The 22,461-nt window shown below is 40.8% G+C and overlaps 2 protein-coding genes across 4 annotated transcripts; one reads left to right on the top strand and one right to left on the bottom strand.

The window, feature by feature from the left end:
• Window positions 1–153: 153 nt before the first annotated feature.
• On the top strand, window positions 154–9,764 carry LOC136431187 (superoxide dismutase [Mn], mitochondrial-like). Its single transcript, XM_066422482.1, has 5 exons — window positions 154–283; window positions 4,803–5,002; window positions 5,862–5,978; window positions 6,833–7,012; window positions 9,274–9,764. The coding sequence occupies exons 1-5, from the start codon at window positions 255–257 to the stop codon at window positions 9,417–9,419; spliced, it is 672 nt and encodes a 223-aa protein (XP_066278579.1). The 5' UTR covers window positions 154–254; the 3' UTR covers window positions 9,420–9,764.
• Window positions 9,765–14,756: 4,992 nt separating this feature from the next.
• Window positions 14,757–22,181, bottom strand: LOC136431155 (uncharacterized). Of its 3 annotated transcripts, none has more exons than XM_066422444.1 (4): window positions 22,049–22,181; window positions 18,484–18,592; window positions 17,970–18,140; window positions 14,757–16,606 (listed from the first exon to the last, which is right to left on the bottom strand). In XM_066422444.1, the coding sequence occupies exons 2-4, from the start codon at window positions 18,561–18,563 to the stop codon at window positions 15,655–15,657; spliced, it is 1,203 nt and encodes a 400-aa protein (XP_066278541.1). In that variant the 5' UTR covers window positions 18,564–18,592; window positions 22,049–22,181; the 3' UTR covers window positions 14,757–15,654. The 3 variants fall into 3 exon arrangements, with proteins under 3 accessions (XP_066278541.1, XP_066278533.1, XP_066278524.1); XM_066422436.1 differs by lacking the exon at window positions 22,049–22,181 and adding an exon at window positions 19,132–19,295; XM_066422427.1 differs by lacking the exon at window positions 22,049–22,181 and adding an exon at window positions 18,821–18,939.
• Window positions 22,182–22,461: the final 280 nt, after the last annotated feature.

Raw genomic sequence — 22,461 nt, 5'->3', positions numbered from 1 at the left:
ATCTTTAGATCCTATCAAATAGAATATTTCAGAATAGATTGAAAAATTGTTGAATACTTCATACTAAGACCATTTAAATTAAATTTTAGTTTTAGTATGAATACTTTCTAATGATGGACATTGACATATAGCTTGCTAGTTGTATTTCGATTTAAAAGTGCTCCCGGAAGTGGAACAGTCTAATCACCCCTCCCCTTTCTCCAGATAGCTAGCTGCGTGCCGTGGAGCCCCTGAAAACAGATTAAAGCACCAAGATGTTGTCATGCGTCAAAATGACCCAAAGGTGAGTCTAACATATCTTCTAACTCTTCTTGATAGTTGAGGTGAGTTTGGACGTCTCGTCGTGGATACGGTGGTGCATAAAGGCACCGTTAACTTTGGCGGGATCATAACATGATTTTGCACGTTTCGGAAAGACCGGGGCATCTTAGTCATTTTAGGGCACTAAGAAACAAAGCAGATGGCAAGTAGATGCATGAAAAGGTGTATCAGATTTGTTATTGTAAAATGGAGAAAGAGTCTGGCGGTGACTGAGTAGGATAGTCAGCGAAAAGGGATAACGTCATGATGCAGTTCACAAGGTCACCAAAGAGTGGAACTGCAGCACTTTTGCTGTGACCTGCAAGGTGGCGTTTTTGTCACGTCATGATCATGTTATGATGTTATGAAAAGACACAACACACGGGGTGATGAAAGTCACTTTTCTTTGTCACCATGTCTACCTGTACCAAAACTTCTCTTGCCCACAACACAAAGGTTTTAGTGACCCAATGATACAACAGATAACAATATAAAACTAGAGTTCCACGAACACATTATCTTCGCCAAATAATCAAGGCTTATTATGGAGAGTGATTGATATTTATGGCTTATCACCCCCTGCAAATTTGATCATGCACCATACCATTTGGAAGTTATGATGGGGCGAATGAGTCCAGTCTAGATGGGGTTAAAAATCATTTGGTGGTACAGGACTAGTATATGTGTAGAGTGTGCTGATACAAATGTATATGTTATAACTGGTCATGAAAAAAATTTAGATATGAGTATGTTGATATTATATGGGCCACAAAGGTTCGATATTGCAGTGTTGTAAGTTGAAAGTGATGATGAAATGGTACAGTCAATATATATGAATAGAATAAATCTTTATTCCATATCATACACATTTTGAAAGACATAGTACATGTGCATGTGACTTTTCCGCACCTAGCAGTGGTGCAGTTTTGGTACAGTGTACTCTCCAAGCAGAGGAATGGGTCTGGCTGGTTTTTGACGTGTTTTTAGGTGGTTTTGTCAGGCTTTCTATTTTGTCCCCTTTTCATTATGTCACCAATCGTGGTGAACAAAAATGCCTAAACTGAACGCGTCAAAAACCAGCAGGACCCACACCTCTGCTTGGAGGATAGTTTATTTATTTGACCTACATGTACGTTTATGCAAGGCCATCTGGTTACATGACCTGACAGTCCCATGTCCGATTATGAAATGCAGTGGGTTAACAAACTTTCCTTTCTAATTATGCAAATTAACTCCTGATTTGCATAATTAGTCATTGATTTTGTAAAGCACCATCTGAGCTCTGTAAATACCAAATATCACGACGATCTGTCGACCCCTTCTCAAGTTATTCATGTCCGAATGTCAAAACAAAAACACCCACTGCAGTTCTTAACAAGCCGTTAGGGGGCCCAAATTTACAGAACTTACTTTCTGTAGCATGAACTATATGAACTATCTACCACACAAAAATCATAACCATAGCACTTTCAGAAAACATGCCTCCAAATTTTGAAGCTCTGTTGCAGTACCTTAGGTGCCCGCTAGAAGGCCCATTATCGAACTTGACCTTCCTTTCTGTAAACCCTACCCATCCACTAGATATCATACAGATCCATCAACAGCTTCTTGAGTTATGCTGGCGACATACAAATACACATCCACACAAAGCCCGCTACAGTACCGACGGAAAATACAAGGGGAACCATTTTTGAACTTGACCTCCGTTTCCACAACATCTACACACCTACAAAAAATCATGAAGATCCATCAACGTTTCCGTCTACATACAAACACAAAAAAATGCAAAGTCTGCTGCAGTACTGTTGAAAAACGCAAGGTGAACCATTTTCGAACTTGACCTTCCTTTGCACAACCACTACACACCTACCAAAAATCATAAAGATTCATTGAAGCTTTCTTGACTTATGCTCCTGACATACATTCAGACCCACCCAACAGATTTTTCAACCGAAAACATAATCTTCTCCGAGTACAAGTACTCGGCGAAGATAAAAATGGTACAGATTTTGGGAACAGATTTTGGTAACTTTCCAAAATGCAATTGCAAGATTTTTTTATCAATTCAAAGGAGTACATGGCATGCAGGAAAATATTTTGCTCCCTCGCCAGGCATCCAGGATACTGTAAATGCATTTAAGTTCGTGTGGTTTTTATTTTTCGGGGAAGGGAGAAAATGGAGTGTTTGCAGTGGTTTCAAGCGTTTGAAACAATAGTAAGCGCTTAAGTGGCAGGTGGGCAAAAATATTCGCAGTGGTTTCAATTGTTTAATTTCTACATTTACAGTATCTCTTTGTCTATCAAACCTATTTGCTCTTAAAAACTTCTGCTGCAAAGATTTGGCCAGCACATGGCACCTGCCTACAGCACTGATCCATGTGATCTATATCAGGCAAAATAAAGAAAGGGAGGTCTCTATAATTACACAGTTTTACACATGGCTGCATATGATTCACAGTGATTCATAATTCATGTTTATCTGGGTCAGGGATGTTTACAAAATTTGCAAACTGTCTTCTTCTTTCAAACCTTTCTGTTTGCAAGCATATGAATATACAGTAGTATCAAAGACAGAACAAATATTAACTATGTTATGAGTTTACAGTGAGATCTCACTGTGAAAACATAAAACCACTGCCAATATGCCACTTTTTACAATAGGCAACAAAATGGAATAGGACTTTAAACTACTGACCCCTGGGTTTCAAGGAATTTGACCCATATGGGAAATGAACAATAGGCAGTGGCATGTTAGACCACAAGTCCACAGGGCTTGTAAGATTATACCTATGTAGTCAAACCTGTCTATAGTGAACACTCAAGGGACTTGGAAAATTATTGCTGTAAACAATTGGGCACCATAGACGGGATTCTTAATCTTAATGCTTGGGTTAGACCCCGTTCACACTCATTTTTTTCAATCGCGATTGAAGTATAATCGCGATTGAATCGATCCGATCGCGATTGATTTTTTCAGTGTGAACGCTCCCAATCGCGATTGGAACGATCCAAAACGATCCAATTGCGATTGGATTGTAACTACCTCCGGAGGTAGTTTGATTGGATTAATCGCGATCGGATCCAATCCAATCCTATCAAATTTTGAGTGTGAACGCAACTACGATTCATTCCATCGCGATCCGCGGGGATTTCGGCCGGTTCAAGGCTAGGGTCGCAACTTATCACATAAGTAATGTACCAAGTACAATGTTTTCCCACCAATCGTCGCTTCATTCAAGCTCCCAGATTGTCCTGTCTATAGAACTTGTCGCGTTCATTACCCGTACTACAGCTAGGCCAATATACAAAAGCCTTCGTCGTTCACGCCCTCTCGCGATCATAGCCCGCCGATTGCGTTCCCTTCCACGGCTACAGAACATTCTCCAGAGATACAAAATCATCAAGAGTTGGGGGACTTCCGCCATTTTGTAGCAAGCGACGCCGAACCTTTGACCTCGTGCTTCAATCGCGGTCGGATCACGGCGTACTTTAATCCACTTGGCGAAAAGCAGTGTGAACGCAAAAGTTTCTTTGCGTTCAATCGCGATCGGATCGAACAATCGCGATTATACTTCAATCGCGATTGAAAAAAATGAGTTTGAACGGGGTCTTAGTGCTAAAGTAGGAAAAATTATTTTAGGGACTACCAAAAAGTGGTCACATTGGGCTGGCAGGTGGGTACTAGTACTGGGTTTGATTGTTCGGGTTTTATAAGGGATATTTACATATTATACGAAAAGAAACAAACTTTCTCACACAGTTTGTCACTAGAAATAGATATCTTGGTAGATCATTTTGTCATTATTCTTTATTGTTTCAACCACAAACACCACAGGACAACACCTCCTCCCACCTCCTACCACAAAACTAGGTTGCCACAAACCTAAGTACGCGGACATGATATCAGGGTATGCGGGGAAGTAGCTTTCGCAGTGTTTTAAGTTTGTGGCTGAAACAATTTTGTATCAATTTAATGCAATGAAAATGCATATTAGCAATAATGACATAATTTTGCAGTTGAGAGGTAACGATGAACACTACAAACGTCAAACCACCCTGAACATTCCAAACTTAACACCTAAGTCACATAAACTAGAAATTATTTACTGTACAGTCAAACCTGCCCAATAAGACCGCTACTACTAATGGCAACAACGAAATCTGGTCTGTGTAGACAGGTGGTCACTGGTCACTATTGACTGTAGTTCCATTCCTGTCTGATTTTGATCTGTAGGGTCGTGTCCCATCCCACTCTGTTCAACCTTCCTGACCACATAGATTTCATGATGAAGGCGACTTTATTTTTGCCAAACTTTTTTTACTTGCATGCTCACATCAGTTTTGGGGTTCCCAGAGGATGTCATCCATATAATCAAATCAACATGGCCACATGTGGTAATCACAAAAAACTGCGAAAATCAATCCACCCTGAATATTTCGAAACTTACAGTGAAGTCAACATGATTTACTGTATTCTATTCCCGTCTGATTTTGATCTTTAGGGTCGTGTCCCGTCCCGGCCTGTTAGCGGCGGCGGGGACGCGACTGAAGCACACCCTCCCCGACCTGCCGTACGACTACGGAGCGCTGGAGCCCACCATCTCCGCGGAGATCATGCAGCTGCACCACTCCAAACACCACGCCACCTACGTCAACAACCTCAACGTGGCCGAGGAAAAACTCGCAGAGGCACAGGCAAAGGGTAGGCAACAGGGCTGTGTACCTATATCGCTATTTTCAGGTACAGGTACAGTGCTTTAGGTCTGGTCTGCACCTTTACCTGTAGCTGTACCTTAACAAGTTTGGTCAAAAATCTGTAAGTTATACATGTAACCAACTGTCATTTTTAGTGGTAAATTATCATCTTTGCCAGTATAGTTACATATTCCAATCTTTAAAAAAGGATTCACAAGTTTTCTTACTTCTCAAGTGCAAGATTGTCAAAATTGTCATCTCTGTCACAGAATCTACCTATCTTTGGTTTAATAAACGGTCTCCACTTGTGTTCCAGCTTGTTCAGGTACTGTTAATTAGACAGTCATTTGCATGATTTTGCAAGAAACTGGTTTGACTCTGTCATGTTATTAACTGATGGATGAGTTTTTCCTATAGCTAAAAATAACTCAACAGTTCAACAAGATCATTCAAGCCTATGTCATGAGTTGGGGGTATGGGGTCAAGGGACTCTGAGCTACCATACAATGGACAGGTCTCTTAGCAAATTTCAAATATACAAAGAACAAATCTTTTCATGTTTTATATGTTTGGTTGTCTCTTGAATCATACTTTAACATCTTACATCATTCATATTCCATTCATGAAATAAAGGGTTACACAAATCCAATTCTTATCAATGTATGGTCGCTCAGCAATCATCATTTATTGGAAAAGGAGCCCTATTAATGTATGTAATAAGTACATGTAGAATTAGTTATAGTTTAGCCCAAGTTATTGTTGTTATGTTGTTGCTGTCTGAGGTGATTTGACAACAGAGATTGCTCTAGGCCTATCCCAGAAGCTTTGCTGTTATCGTTATTGATGTTGTTGTTGTTGTATCTCAGGTGACGTGACAACAGAGATAGCTCTGGGCCCGGCGCTGAAGTTTAACGGTGGAGGTCACCTGAACCACTCCATCTTCTGGACCAACCTGTCTCCTAACGGAGGAGGGGAGCCACAGGGTAAGACACTCACACAGATGTCTTCAAAATCATTCAGTGACTCTCTAGAGTTTGCCACAAAAGGAGCCAAAAAATACTCCTTTAGTTACACTTACTAGTAATAGTATCAAGCTTTCCTTTATTCGTAAACCATGATTGTGGCCATAGGAAATTTCGTATGGGTGTGGGGGGTGGTGAGTGACAGATATTGCTGACTTAATTTTCACCATGTGAAGCGCCAAAGGGTGTCTGGGGAAGAATTTTAACATCTTGACCCACAGAATCACTATTTCCTGCATTTTGCTAGTAGAGTAAGCTAAGTTTAAAATGATATCTCTATAACTAGTATTAGTGAAAAAAATACACAAGGGTTTCAGTCTGATTTTTAGGAAGGCGACGCCCTCCCAACATACTACATGTAGTAATCTTTTGGGCAGGCAACGCCCTGTGCCACCGTCACTGCACACTCATAGTCACAAGACAAGCTGTCAGCAATGATGGTTTTGAAGCACTATTTGTAGTTCAATGTCATGTAAGGTACTGTGAATTGATTCATTTTAGGTTCCCAGGGACCTGATTTTGCAGGAGAAAGGGAGAGGAATTCTTCATTGAGACAATCGTAGTAATGCAATGCAAAACACAGTACATGTCAATGGTGAGCCCTCACCGTGAAATCGCTGGAAAGATTTCTTGTTTTACAGTACGTGAACTCTATCGTGCTTGACAGGGACATGTGGAGACACCGGTATTGCCTCACTGAGGATAAACTGAACTGAACTACAGTATATGTATGTTGATGCCATGTTGAATATGTAATAATTTTTTTAACTTCAATTTCCTCAAGAAATAAACAGATAGCACCTCTCTATCTGCAGGAGAAGTTCTTGCGGCAATCAATCGAGACTTTGGCTCCTTCGAGAACCTTAAGAAGAAGATGTCAGCTTCCTCCGTGGCTGTGCAGGGGTCTGGATGGGGGTGGCTGGGATATGACAAGGAGAATAACAGACTGAGTATCGCTGCCTGTCCCAACCAGGATCCCCTACAGGCAACCACAGGTAGGAAGTGTAGTAACTGTAAATCTGGAAGATGTCACGGTGATTTGATTTTACTGGTGAAATCTTTAAGTGACATAACTACAGTATACAAATGTATATACAGTAACTACAGATTGATTCAACTGCGAACCTAAAACGTGGCAAAAAAGCCTTTCCTCTTCTACCTCAAAGTGAAGTTCCCACCAAAATAAGGGCACAACGTCTGGGTACATGTCCGGACATGTCTGGGTACACTTCTGGGAGTTGAACCTGGGTCTCATTGGTTCATAGCCAGATGCTCTGCCACTATGCCACACAGACGCCACCATACTGTAGAGTGGAAGTCACCAAGTACAGTTGGGGCATCCTCACATTCACAAGAGAGCTTTAAACAAAGCCTGGAGTTAACTGTACAATGGTTAGGTGTGACAGGTCGTCAGGTGGCATCGCATGCCTGTCAAGCTGGTCTGTTACACAGAAGGCGGTTATACCAGCTATACAGATACAGATACGTGTGACTAATGAAAATCCCTAATCTCTAAAATCTTTAAAGCTATTACACTACATTCAGCATTTGGACATAGAATTGCCTTTGCGCCTCTACCAGTAACTTAAGACTCTAAGTCTATTCACATTAAGACCAACAAAGGCCTTCTTAAGGGGATTTCTGTCATCTGACTTACCATCAGCTGTAACAATACAGCACTACTGTCTTAGATAATCACTGTCACTGCTTTGTACCTTAAGGGGACAAAGATACAACCACTTAAGTTGATAAGATGTTTATCATTTTTTTCTTTAGTAAAAAGTGGAGAATTTCTAGGATTAAGGGTGAGCAAGCTGGCACAAAGGTATTAAGTACAGTAAGGTCTCAGACTGTGCAGGTATTGTACAAAGGATGCAGTGGAAAATGACATACATTTCATTTGTCAATTCCCTCAGTACGAGGCTGAAAGAAACAGGCTTTTTGAAACAACCACAATCTCTCAGAGCTTTCACAATCTAGAAAACCTTGAAAAACTACATTTGTACTAAAATCACAAAAGCTACTTATTATCAAAAACGTTAGACTATATATTAGCCACTGCCTCCAAAAAAACAAAAAAAGTCACCCACAATAATGTATGCAAAAGAAAAGATAGATCTATTATATTCAGATATGTAGACTAGACGTTTTAATTGTATCCATGTGTTCAATTTCAAAAAGAAGCCTCTTGTGAAGCCCTGATAATGACTTTTTTATTTACATTGTAACACATTGATTACAATTCTTAGAAAGTACCACTAAAATGATATACGGTACATTTAGCCTTACAATGTTATACAGCAGCTGATTTTCTTCGGAGTTGAGAAAAGTCTGTCAGGTTCTCAAGATATATAAAAGGCTCTCTAGAGTTAAGATCAGCCAAAATTCACATGGTAGAATCCAACTTTTTGTCTCTAGATAAATGCAAATGTTTTTTTATCTTGCATTCCACACATACCAGAGGATTCCATGACCTCTATTTTTATAAAAACAAACATTTGAAATATTATATAGTACACCTTGCTATGTTCTTTAATGCCGATAATTATAGTCATTACACTGCCTAGGAGGTTTAAAATACCTCCTCAATAACACTCACTCGGGGAGACAAAAGTAGTTATTATGTCTCAGTTGGCGACCATGATTAGAAGTGTTTCCTTTCACAAGTTTCAGGCCATATTTCATCCTACAGACCTCCATAGTCGTACAATAAAACTAATCTCCGACCAGTACACTGACCCTAAAGCACCCGTATCTCATAGCCAATCATAGCCTCATGACCTTCAATCTCCAGACCATGGTTTGGAGTTACTGGTAGTGAGCAAGGTCGTCTGTGGTTGGAAGTTGGTTGGCGAAGATGTCTGATGACTGTCTTTGCCAGATGACTTAAAAAAGTTTAAAAAAATCATATTCTGCTTGGATGCAATCAGAGGAGCAAACTGGAGTTAGAGTAGGATGAATATTACAAACTTTGGTATACCACCATTCTCACAGAGAGGAACACAGACTGGAAATTCAGTTATTTTTGTGGTAGGAATATAAAGGAGGTTTTCAGTGTTTTAAGTTCTCGGGCAAAACAACACTGCAGCTCAAAAACTCATATACGTGGTGTAACAATTTTGTGGTGGAGAGGCAATGCAACAAAGGCAGAAATAAAACCACAGCAAACATCTAAAGACTAGTAGAGTTCATGAGGTATTTTCAAGTCAATGCTATGAATAAAAAATGACCTGTCACTTATTTCTGTCTTCCCCAGGTCTTATCCCTCTCCTTGGCATCGATGTCTGGGAGCACGCGTACTACTTACAGTACAGGAACGTCCGACCGGACTACGTCAACGCCATCTGGAACGTCGTCAACTGGGAAAATATCAACGAGAGGTTTCTCGCCGCTAGCAAATGAGTAGTTACGTCTATAACATCTCTATGCCTAGTACATTCAATAGGTGATATTTGAAAGGCGACGGCTTATGGTAACAGATTGAAATGCTTAAAACGGCCTTACAGAGTTCAAATGATTTAAGTGATTCATTTGTTTCTCATGTAACTATTGTAATCTGAAAAACAACATCTTGTATGCAAGCAAAACTGTCAAATATAAAGTAGATGCCTTCACACTGAATAGGAAGTTTGAAAAAATTGGCCTATTGGAGAAAAATATGAGCGATGATATGGATAATTCTTTCAGAATGTATTGGTGTGTAATTGTGCGCCACACTGCAAAAGTATCAATAAATATGACAGTATATGGCTGTGTGTGAAAAAATTCTCATTTACAAGATTCTTTTTTATTTCAAGAAAAAAACTTGTCGAAGGTGTTATCTAGAAATTTGAGATGTGCGGCAGAAATTCTTACAGGCTGTTGCAACCGTGCCTCCAAGTTGATGATTTTGGGACTGTGTCATCCCAGTGTTTGACATGGTCTTTTGTGAATTGTTTCTGCAGTGTTAACATTAAGTAACCGCTGTTCTGTCTACACCTACCTTAGTTTTTGTGAGAATTCAAGTGAAGTACACTGGGTGATCTGCAAAACATGGTGGTGTCAGTCATTATTTCAGAATCTGATGCATGATTATACATACTTAATTGGCTGGCTTGTTTGTTTGTTGGTTGGTTGGTTGGTTGGTTGGTTGGTTGGTTGGTTGGTTGGTTGGTTGGTTGGTTGGTTGGTTGTCATTTTTGCTGTGTGCGATGGATTTGCTTGTTAGCTAGCTAGCTAGCTCTATACCATCATATTATGGGGGTGCACAGTATATCACCTTTTTTTTAATACACCCCCATGATATAATGGTGCAAATCACTCTTTGAAATCAAAATACCAGAACAGTTGTTAATTGAATGTCAAAAGGGGAATCCTGGTTGGTTGGCTCCATCTGGCTGTGATGATTCTTGGTCTCATACCACAGTTATTCTCATGAAATAACAGTCAAACAGAGACTTATGATAATGCACACCCAACATGTGCTTAAGCTGGCATCTCAAAGTAAGCAAAAAGCTCGCACAACTAGTCTGGGAACCCCAAAGGTATTGGGAACTTGAGATAAAACGATGCCAGGGGGCATGCTCACACAACTTACTTAACGTAACACTTTTTAAACTGCAATGTCTCTAAGATATTAAGATATTACCCCTAGCAACCTCCCCCCCCCTGCAAAATTTAACAAGCACATATCTCTTTTTTAAACTTTGCATATAATGGTTAAATGTAGTAAAATTGTAACTTATATGGGCTAGCCTAAACGTATGTATCTCTTGGTCTAAGGAAGAAAATCATGCGGAATAATAGGTTTAGTCAGGCAAAAAATCGGTACGTCTGGCTGGAAAATTGTTACGTAGGATTGTTGTTGTGGGACTTAAAGCCTGTTTTCTCCAGGTCAGTTACTCTTGATAATAGGGTCTTCTGCCGAACTCCAGACACTGTCCAGTAATCATACTTTCCTAAAGGTATTGCAGAAATGTGTCAAGATATACGAAGCACTTGTTATCGACCTTCAACGTGATTTCTTACCCATTACCCAGTCATAAAATCTCACAGGGTATTAGACAGACACACCTTGGACACACTGCCAATAAAAGAGAATGCTATGATTATTATGAGACCCATATCCAGCATTGTTTGCGAGCATGTGTAGTACCAGACTAACCACGCCGGCTATAGGGAAATATTTGCCAGGGAAGTTTGGTTTCATTCGCAGGTGCAGTTATGATTATTAACTTTATCCTTGACTGATTCTACTGGCAAATTATTCCCTTTTTTTGCCAAATTCTACGATCCATATCCTCGTAGGAAGGCCTCGCGGAGGCTAATGTGTAGTTCCCGAAATCTTCAGTCAAAGTCAGACTTAAGAATTTTTATCGGCCAATTTAGATGGCTTCAAGTCAGGGGTGAAGGACACGTCGTCTTTGGTGTTCACAATATCGGTGACCTATTCCTGTCTGGATCAGTGGGCTTCAATACCCAAATGTCACCACTTACGCTACGTCCTTTAGCAAACGACAAGGTGGCGATGACTTTTGTCCGACTTAAATGATGTATGATACACGTACTACCGGTGTGGGGGGTTTGATACATAAGACATTGGTTGCTGTTCTCCCTTCCAGGTTTCATTTGTAATCAGAAGTCATTAAGGATTATCCAGGGACTTAAACAGCATGATACACCTGAGCTCAATACACTGGGTGCAATTATTTTTGCACTTTTGTGCACCCCAAATTACTTGCACTTTTGTGCACCCAAAATTAAAGCTCAGTACACCCAATTTTTACTGGGTGCACCTATTAAACAGTATGATTTACTTGTGTAGGGTTTTGTATGTAAAGATAATTGTACACCTAGTAGTATACAGCACTCTTGGCATCTAAGTGTCAGAAAAACCTTTCTTGTATTACTTTTTTTATTAGTTTTTTTTTTAATGTCAGATTCAAATCTGAAGAGAGGCATTGAGGTTTTGTTGACATCCAATTGATTTAGATTTTTTTGTGCACCAAAGATTTTTAGATCAGGTGCACCAGTACATCTTTTCCCAAAAATTCATTTTGAGCACTGTACCAAGATTATGCAGTTTACCAGAAAATAATCACTAGATTCTGGATGTGTGGATTTTGTTTACTTAGAAAAGTCTTCAATGAATTGATAAATTTGTAATTGAGTAGTACACTAAATAATCACCTTGGAGTTAACGTACAACGCAATCGTATGGGCCATAAAAATGTCAGTGCAGGGTCGATTCACGCCCAGGAAAAAAGGGGCCGTACGCCAAAGTCGTATGTCGTTGTCGTAAGTTGTTGTAGTATGTGCAGAAAATGTTCCCAGTGTGAATCAGGTCATAGATAGAAAAGTGACTCCGTTTCACAAATAAGCCTATAGTTGTCTTACAATAGTCACACCCAAGTGTCAAGTTGCTCCACGCCTAGAGGTCAATTTGCTTCTTAACCTAGGGCAAGATGAGTCATAGTCATGGTTCATAATGAAACTAGATATTGTAAAATGATATTTTTGAATGGAACCGTCCTGTCCACCAACAATTAGGTAATATTTATCACTGATGCTTTTAAGAAAATTTAGTTTTATTATTTCTGATAATGAGAAGAAGGTGACATACTGTAAATGCATTTAAGTTTGCATGGTTTTGATAGAAAATTGAGTGTTCACAGTGGTTTTAAGTTCACGTTTGAGACAATAGTAGACAAGGGGGTAGGAGGGCAAAACATTTTGTATTGGTTTTAAGTCGCGGCAAAGAGCTTACCGTGAAAACCATGAACTTAAAACCACAGCAAACATTTCTGTATTTACAGTATTTCACCCTCCTTAAAGCAGGAGAGATCTCTAGTGTAGCATCCCTCCAGGTATGCATAGTTTAGATATAAAGGAGTGCATCACACTGGGGGACGTTGGTTTAGAGATCTGTTTGAACGTAACTTTTCAGGGTGGCGGAATCATGTACCCTGGTTGAATTATGTTCTGATAGGGCTGTCATGCATACATAGATAGCTTTGTTCATCTGTGGTTTTCTCACTAGAATCATGAAATTCTTCATTCAGAATCATTTTTCTATCCTGCAATTCATCATGTTGTATACAAGATAACCACATTTTAAAGTGTTTTAATTTTCTCTCTCCTTCTGAGTTTGGAGAGAGGTGTTGATTAAGCTGTTTGGCCACATTCTTGTCCGCAGTTAAGTGACTCCCCCTCCAGCAATGCAAGAAACGGATGATGAATGTTTCACCTCTGTTTAGAAATGGGGTCATCCCACTACTGTAAATGCAGAAATGTTCGTGGTGGTTTTATGTTCGTGGTTTTCACGGCGACTGTTTCAGTGCAAAATCAAAACCACCTCGAACATTTTTGTCCAAGACTGTAGCAGTATGTGTCTATAACACTGCCACAAACCTAAAACCACTGCGAACACTCCATTTTCCCCTAGCGCAAAATATAAACCACGCAAACTTAAATGCCTTTACAGTACGGGTATCATTTTTCTTTCAGAAAACCCTTTTTTTGCGTTTTGTGTGTATGTGGGTGTCTGTGTGAAAACAGCACCTTTGTGCCTTTAAAACAGTTTGGAAATGGGCTGATTGGCTTATTTACATGTATGGAATGACCTACATTGTAGGTGCCGTACAATGATGTTTCAACAAACTTGTTAGGTGTGGTACCAACATATTCCCTTCAAAGTGGCTTGTATCTTTTAAATCATGACTTTTGACTCTTCCACTAGACTACTGTACAGTATTTAACAGTGCTTCAATTGATATATCTTAGTTCAGTTGTGTCAAGATTTCATTCCTTATGTCAACGTTCGCAGGTCAATGACCCCCATTCAATGTGATGTTGGTTTTTAGGCGAGTTTGAGATTCAGCGACTTTCTGACAATCGACAAATAGGCTAGTAGCTCTAGTCTACAGTCATTGGTGGGCAAAAAGTTTTGCGGTGGTTTTAAGTTCAAGCTGAAGTGTTCATTTCGAAAAACGCAAACATAAAACCATTGCGAACATTTAACCATGTACAGTATCTTGACTAACAACAAACCATGGTGGTAACTGTTAAACAAAAGCTGCTGACCCTTTGCCAGTCAATGCCTGGTTTCTAATACATTTGGAGGGTTAATTATTTACCTGCAACCAGGGCTTTCCTAATGATTGCATTTTTCGTTGTTATTTTTAATTGCCGAAAAGACTTTGTTTAATGCTTTGTCTCCAATCAATTTGTTAATGTGGCCATTCAGATGCACAGTGAGTTATTCTATTTAAAAGGTTCAGATCAATTTTGCAACTGCTCTGTATTGTTCTTCTTATAGAAGCTAGTACGTTAAACTTAGTTTCAAACCCTCGAAAGTTACCCAATGATGTGCCACAAAGATTTAAGAAGGGACGTCAAAGTTCAACCCCAAGGTTGGCATTGTTCTTGTTTGTCAACATGTATACTAGTAATATTTGGGCCTGAGTTCTTTTCAATGTACGATACTACACAAAATCTTGGTTAAACTGTTACCATTTTCTAAAAGTATAATGTCACCACCTGGCAATGATACAGCCAACTGTTCAAAAGTCAAACTAAAATCAACCCCCCACCCCCATATGTCATTACTTCTGATACACTTCTGTTGTTATGTAGGGGCTTTGGAAAATATGACCAACTACCAGTGCATGTCACTCACAATACCTTTAATTATTATAATAATTAAGTTTGTTAATCTATCTAATCCTAAATACATTAAGCAGACACATCCAGACAATGCCATAGGTTTCATTGTTTTATTTCAATTTCTTGAAGGTAGTAAAAAATATCTTTTAGACATACAAAACTTACATTCAACTCCTTCCCTCACTCCTTTATGCGAAAACTGTACAATAAAATAACATGTTCAACAATACCAGCGTATTAAAACTTATCCTCAGGTTCTTAACTAATGTTTACCCCACACCAGTTGTAACTGCAATGATTACAATGGTTGTCTCCTTTGGCAACTAAAAAGGGACTATTTACAGGTTTATTGGCAGTATTACTTTATAGAAGTTGATAAATTATGATATAACAAATCCATGCAAAAACTTTGGCTGCTTTTCCTTTTCAAATGTACGTTTGGGGACAGTCAAACGATTTCCAGAATGGAGAAACATCACAAGCATTTCAAGCAACTTAACCACTCATGATTATACCCAGTACACAGTAGAAAAATATATCTTTCTTCTGACTACAATGTATTTTTTGGAAATGATAAATTCAAGGCCAAAATTTTGGCTGCTGTTACTGCAAAATCATATTTTCAAAAGTAATTGTATGTTACTGAACTGTGTATGCCATCAATGGTTAAGTGCTTCTCCGTGTATTGCAGGCATGTTTTGTTTATTGTTTTGTTTCAATGCCTACAATACATGTGACATAATTCGGCCGTGCAATAGTTTCTCCATCTTGAAATGTGACTTCTGACAACTTTCTGATGACGATTAAATGATTGGAACTAAGGTTACTTCTAAGATGTAATGGAAAATGGTACATATTTACAATCATGATAAAACCCCTTATAATGTTTTGACAAAGGACCCATATAGTCCTAGGTAGCCTTTTTGTGCATTGTCTCCTTGCTTTGTGCATGTTTTTTTGGCGACGTTTAACTTCAAGTTCATGTCTGAGTTCTTTACAAGTATCTCTCCAACTCCAGCACATCGATCTCATCGTAGGGACTGTACGGTCTGCCCGAGCCGCCCGGCTTGGAGCTGTGCCTCTCCGGGTTCACGGGAATAAAGTGCGAACTGGCGTCAAAGTCTCTGAGAATGCTCTTGGCGATCTGTGGGAGCTGCATGGAGTCGTGGATCGAGTACGGGTCATCGATCTGGTCGCAGAACGGCGCGAGGTTCTGTAGGGACCAGGAGAAGTGGTCGCTCGTCTGCTGGAACTCCTCTGCAGGCGGTGTCAGGACCGAAGACTGCCACCACGAGGAGTCGAACCCCGGATGTACCTGAACGTCGGTCTGCATCGGGGCGGAAAACTCGCAGTCCGTGGCGGTCTCTCTCTTGACATTCAAGGAAAAATTTGGCGGCATGTCCGTTTTACTGAAGGTGGCGAAGGCTGGGAGCTTGTTCTGGAACTCCTCGTGAGACATGACGTTTTCGATCATCGATGGCTTCTTGTTGTTGTAGTGCTCGTCGTAGAAGTTGAACTCGTTGTGCTGCTGCTGTTGGGGGTCGGCGTTGTTGAAGAAGGGAGAGTCGCAGTGGGACATGGCGGGAGAGTTGGAGCGAGATGCGTAGTCCTCGGACGTGCTGCTTGTCGAGCTGGGGTACTCCACCGTGGTCTCGACCTCAGGCGGCGGGGAGGGGTACATGGAGTAGGGCATGGGAGAACGCGTTGATGAGGAAGGCAGGGGAACGGATTCGTCGATCGCGCTGCGCGGGATGGTCTTGCTGGGACGAACCGACCTGGTTGGTCGCTTGCCGGGGTGCTTGCGCTTGTAGTGGGCGGTCATGTTGGCCTTGCACGGCGTGGCGTAGTCACACTCGGTACAGAAGATGGGCTGCTCCCCGGTGTGCTTCCAGCGATGGGCGACCAGGTCCCGCGAAAAGTTTCCGACAAAGTCGCACTGGTTGCACCTATGGAAACACAAAAGGGGGGAAATGGTGAGATTGGCATGACGTTGAACACATAATCAACAGTAACCAATTATATCTACCAACATTTGCAAATAATATGTGTCTTTCCTGTATTTGTACATAAACTTTCTAATACCATGGCATCTGCTCATCCTTGTTCCAAATCCTTATAGGTCACAGCATATTTAAGTGAACATCTACAAGGAAACATGCTTATTGATACCTTCGTTCTCAAATGATGTACTAGTATACTATCTATATATAACTACAATCAGTCTTTTCAGGTGACTGACCTCCAGCTCTGGAGTTGTGTAAGGGGACCCATTCATCTACCTGTGTCTATCTGTCACTTTCTGACAGGTAACATTTAAATGGGTGTGACCCCTGGAAGCACATTTGTAACCTCCCTCTTTTGTTTAGTGGCCTTTCTTGCCTTTCCATAGCACTTACTACAAGTGACAGGATTGTTTGCCCTAACATCCTTGCAAAATTGGTAATACCGTAAGTCTATTTCACCTCCAATTATTGTATTTCTGTGAGTGATTGGGAGAACAATTAATTTGGCTCTCCTATCTCCGAAGTTTGCCACGCTAGTTTAGCTAACAGAGTAGCGAAGGTTACAGAATTCTTGAAAGATAAAAATGATGTGCTTTTTCACTTTTCGTCTATTTTTATATCCCTGCCAAGATATCTGACAAGTGTTTTTGGTTTGCAGGTGGAAAAGTACACCCTGTGGTCTGGGAGATAATTGCTGGGCCCCTCTTCTGTTATCAGCACACGGCTGCCAGTATTTCTGCATAATTGTGTAGAATGGCAGCCCTCCTGACACCTGGCTGCCCCAGGGCAGGCACAAGCCCAGTCATGAGGGAAACCTTTGTTGACAAAAAAGTTGCAGGGCCGAATTGTGTTGTATAAAACAACCACAGCGAATGATTCGGAAGAGGCATAGCCGCCCTTTAAATGAAGGCTACTTTTAAATGGACTTGTTGGAAAGTTTTGTTGCTCTCGCTCGTTTTCGTTTGTGTCAATCAAAGCATTCTAAGTGTCAGGAAAGTAGTAATTATTGGGGGAAACGATTGAATTTCCTGATTGAGTGTGTATATTTAGGGCAGGTTGTTTAACCATCTTCAGGGACAATGATTTCAAAAGCTCATTAGGTACATCTTTATCAATGGTGGTTCGCTGAGCAGGTCGTGGGAGGGGCGACTTTTCTGATATTTTCACACCACAAGACATTGACTCACCGCAAGAAGTCTACAAACACTGAGGGGCTCCACCCTCACCTAAAGCACTGAAACCGACTCTGTACTCAAATGAATTTAAACAGATTAAATATATATCTGTCATAGATAATGGTACTTACTTGTAGGGTTTGTACTCGGGGTGCTTCTTGCGCATGTGAGAGGCCAGGTGGCCCTTGCTGGAGCCGGTGTACTTGCACATGGTGCACTTGTGCGGCCTCTCCCCGGTGTGGGTCCGCTGGTGCTCCATGAGGTGGCCCTTGTGGGTGGTGTCATAATCACACTGCTCACACCTGAAGGGGGGATACGGGGGATTATTAGCAGGGTTTGTGGCTTGTGAGCTGTTCTTATCTTACCAATCTGAAAATTCAAAGCCTTAGGTGTACCTGACTAACAACGCTGTACAGAGGCACAGAGGTAAAGCAATCGTTGTTGAATAGAGATAACAGACTTTGAAACTTAAATGATTACACACATTTATGAACCCCTCCCAAATTATTTGGACATCAAAATCTACCAAAAAAAGATAAAATGAAAACAGATGCAGCGAAAAGAAAGTTGTGGAAAGGTTGAATTGTGACAACGTTGCATTATATGGTAAATTAGATGCGAGTATGTTGCAAAGTAGACGCTGACCTGTACACCGGTCGGACTTTGCTGTTCCCTCGGGCCATCTTGCCACTTGCCCCCGCCCCGCTTCGTACAGCAGCCGGCATTTTCGTCACGTTCTTCCGATGGTTCAAGCCTAGAGGGAAGCACACAAAAATGTTCAATTATCAACTTCAGGATTCACCACACATTCAGCGACATTTTAGTGACAATCTTACACAATGACATCTTCATATGCAATCGTCAACTTTAGGAGACATTCGGCTCAACAATCATACGTTATTTTTACGCTTCCGAATCAACACCAGGAACAGATTCAAACTTTGAACAAAATGTCGACAAACGAAACGAGCAAAAAACGTACATGCTGCAAGTATGAGGTCGCGTGTCTTATGTGAGCGTCGCCGCCGCGTTTTGAACATGATACAAACGCGCTGGAAGAAAATCCCGGGTCAAGCCGAAAATTTACCGAACTGACAACGGAACATAACTACAGAACAATCTGTACTTGTGCCAGAAGTATGGGTGGTGTCATTATCTGTGCCAGGCGTGTGCACCGGGGTTACCCGGCACCGCCTTTGGGGTTCAATTCCACACAGCTCGCTAACTCTTTGGCAAGCACCCTCCCTTCGCGCTTTGTCCTTTAAATTTTAAAGGGGGGACATTTAGATTTACCTGGCCAGTGGTTAGTGCGAGGGGCTAGCTAAGAGTACAAGGTTCAAAGTCAGGCTTGATGGAGGCAGCCATCTTCAGTACCGCGTCCGTCCCGTCATGAGGCCAGCCACCTACCCCCTAATTTTTTCGACCATGCTTGCCGTGTGAGCCTCGGCTGCCCGAGGGCTCTGAAAGGTGCTATTCTCATTTATGTCACAAGGGTAGACTGTTTTTGATAAACCAATTTAAAACGCTACGAAAGCTTAAGATTCACTTTTTTTCAAATCTAAAGGGCTACCAGTCATGGGTAGTCTTCTTATTTTACTACGACGTCTTCGTCCAATAGTTCTGTAAAGGGCGATATTACTTAGACAGTTGTGGATTCTACCCCAGAATGAGTTCATTTTTGTGAGTGGTTTCGCCCAAATATGTTTCACACCTGTTTCACGTGATGACAGCACCTGGTTAGGGTGAACCCTGGATGACCCAGTTCAATATATGATTCACACTTTAAGGCGTTTCCCCGAAGTCGGACTTGTTCCTTTGACATTTTAAAACTCACCGGAAATCATTGAGTCAACGCGACCAACTGGGACCACGCCTAGCAACCAAATCTCCACCCTCCGCCTAAAACTTTCTGACTCCGTTGTCCAGTTGTCCGTCCAAAAAATGCGCGGCATTACAGTTTAAAAGTATCCCTTCCGGCGATTGATACAATTATGCGCTGAAACTGTTACTGGTAACTCCATATGGGCAAATTCCTGTCCCAGAACGGGCACTCTTGGTTGTTAATGTTACCAGCATTGTGTTGAAACTTGTGTTCGTTTTCTTTTCTTTTTACTACATTATATTTTGTACACAGTGCATCTTTTATTCGCTAACGCGTAAGCTAAGAAAGAAACAATATAGGTCGGATAAATTCTGGGTCAAATTTTTGTTTGGCAGTGATTAACATGCCTAACAAAATTCCCCAAACAACGTTTTCTATGTTTGTACACATTTCCTAACTTCCTTTCCCCAAACAAAGTAAGAATCATGTCTAATGGCCGATAACCATGTTCAGTGTTTCGAATTTTGCATTTTGTGACATGTTCTAGAGAATTAGTCATTTATGTCTGAACCAAGCAGAGCCGTATTTATGCTATTCACAAAATGACGTTTCATTCTGACAAAAGAGCGCATACCGCTGCAGAATTACCGTAACTATGGACGGTCGAGATAGGACATACTATCGCCTGATCTAATCCCCCATCCGTGTAGCGTTGGGAATATTTTTTGTTCAATTTTTGTAGGACACAGTAGTTTACATGTCTACATGATAAGCGCGATAAAATATTCCTTCGTGGAATGAATTTCAAACGATTCTTTTGTAGACCTTTTCCTCACCCAAAATGTACGAAATCTGAACACCCTTAGATTTGTTTTGAAGTCTACAAAATTTCATATTTCTGGACTTTTAATTTTTGTGACTAGTCAGCCAGGCCTAAATGGATTTGTTATTGTGGAGCATCCTGTGTTAAAACAATAGAGATCAAAATCTAGATACACAATTTTTAAGCCAAGGGCTTCGTCAGACTGCTTCACCTGAACAAACTCTAATTTTTAGTTTGGACATGTGGACGTTATGACTGCGATTCAATTTCTTAGTTTCATATACGTCAGCATTTGACACTTGTGAACACCCTGCTAATTTTGTTCTTGCACCTGTAGCAGGTAGCACAAGCTCTGGGTAACAGGTACAGGTAAGACTAGATAAGAAATTTGCATTTGAAAAGGGTACTGTGCCATTGAAATTCCAATTGCTCATTAAGTCATCAAGAAGCGATAATATATGCGATATGCAAATAGGTGTGAATCACAGGCCTGTAATTCTGATGCTAATTTCTGGCCGGATAGGCTTCACATTATGGCAAGTTTTGATTATGGAAATATCTGAAACGCAAAGTGGTCGAACAGGTGTAAAAAATAGGGGTTTTCTGTAAGTCAACACTGTAGCCAAACTAAGTATGAAGAAAAAAACATAACAACATGTTCAAGATTTTGATATCAACTTTTGGTACGAATCATGAGGTCTTAATACTGAGTCAATTTTCCTTGCTAGAAAAATCTTGATGAAAGTTTTTAGAGCGTTTGAAGGAAGCCAAAACACCGCTTGCTGACTGAGATATTTGAAATACTTGTTTTAACCCAAGGATGAACACGCTGTCACATTGATGTCTTTGTTTAAATATCTCTCGCGTATATCTGCGTTCTTGGAATGCACTTTGGCTAAGTAGTATTGTCCTGTGTTGGAAAGTATGCACTATATTCAAAGTTGTTCCAAACTGCAAATTTGTCATTGTTTGAAATCAGCTGGAAAATTCAGTCTAGAAATGTAAGAGTAACCATTTTCTACCTACGTTTGTGATAAAAGTCCGACAAGACACTCGGAAAGCGAACAGGTGTAAACCCCTCCCCTTACCGAACACAAAGCTACTGTACAAGATCTCAGATTGTAAATATTTCTTTTGATCTAAAACAAAGCAACCTATTACTGCTACATCGAGGAGGATTTAGAAGATCAGGGGCGGAGAATTTGAGTTGGTTCTGTTCAGCTGCGGCCGTTTGGGAAAGTTTTCTACCCAATCCGATAATCCAGAGAATCCTCGCTGGATTACGGCGGATAACAAACTCATTTTGATAACTATTTACCACAGACTTTCCATAACAGATTTCCCAAATCCCATTCGTAACTTGTTTTCGCTAAAGGCCTCAAGACAAAAGTTTGTAAGATTTCGTTTTTAAGAGAGAAAGCCCCGCTTGCCATGCGAAAAAATCAGGTCACGCTTCGACGGATAATTATCACGCCATACTCGTACAGGTGGTTTTAAAAGTCACGGAATGATCCAGTTTTTTAACGAGAGCACCGGTACAAGGCCAGATGAAACAATGGACTTACCTTTCTGAAAAGATAGTGCTAGCACTGGAGCGCTGTGTCGGCCAGGTGTGGTCAGTTAAAGTTGGAGCGCTGGGAGGGAGGTGTCCACTCGCGATCTGAGTCGGTTGGAGTGAGACTGACCCGCAGTGGACAGGTGGGTTTTTATACCTGTCCTGTCAGGTAGATGAATGGCCGGAGAAGAATAGGCCTGGCAAGTGGTCCAGCCGGCCTGGCGCCGCCAGCGCTTTTGATTCTGACCCCCTCTCGCGCACCTCATTTGCATATGCAAAGTATGTTTTTCGGAAAAAATTTGGTTCGGGGATAATTTGCGGACAAATTTGTCATAATTTGCCACGACTTCCCTTTTCGCATAATCGTTATGTTGTAATTAAAAAAATGCTCAACGGATTTCAAATTTCCCTCACTCACCGTAG

The sequence above is a fragment of the Branchiostoma lanceolatum genome, chromosome 1 (genome assembly GCF_035083965.1).
Source record: "Branchiostoma lanceolatum isolate klBraLanc5 chromosome 1, klBraLanc5.hap2, whole genome shotgun sequence".
Lineage (NCBI taxonomy): Eukaryota > Metazoa > Chordata > Leptocardii > Amphioxiformes > Branchiostomatidae > Branchiostoma > Branchiostoma lanceolatum.
The sequence above is the reverse complement of the archived record's forward strand: the minus strand, read 5'-3'. Positions and strand labels throughout refer to the sequence as shown.

What these genes read in the sequence shown, in the direction of transcription:
- LOC136431187 (XM_066422482.1), top strand. Translation starts at nt 255, where the DNA reads ATGTTGTCATGCGTCAAAATGACCCAAAG. An exon ending in CGGAGGAGGGGAGCCACAGG is followed by an intron (nt 5,979 to 6,832) that starts GTAAGACACTCA and finishes CTCTATCTGCAG; the next exon opens with GAGAAGTTCTTGCGGCAATC. An exon ending in TCCCCTACAGGCAACCACAG is followed by an intron (nt 7,013 to 9,273) that starts GTAGGAAGTGTA and finishes TGTCTTCCCCAG; the next exon opens with GTCTTATCCCTCTCCTTGGC.
- LOC136431155 (XM_066422427.1), bottom strand. Translation starts at nt 18,878, where the DNA reads ATGTTCAAAACGCGGCGGCGACGCTCACATAAGACACGCGACCTCATA. An exon ending in CGACCTCATACTTGCAGCAT is followed by an intron (nt 18,593 to 18,820) that starts GTACGTTTTTTG and finishes GCTTCCCTCTAG; the next exon opens with GCTTGAACCATCGGAAGAAC. An exon ending in AAAGTCCGACCGGTGTACAG is followed by an intron (nt 18,141 to 18,483) that starts GTCAGCGTCTAC and finishes TCCCCCCTTCAG; the next exon opens with GTGTGAGCAGTGTGATTATG.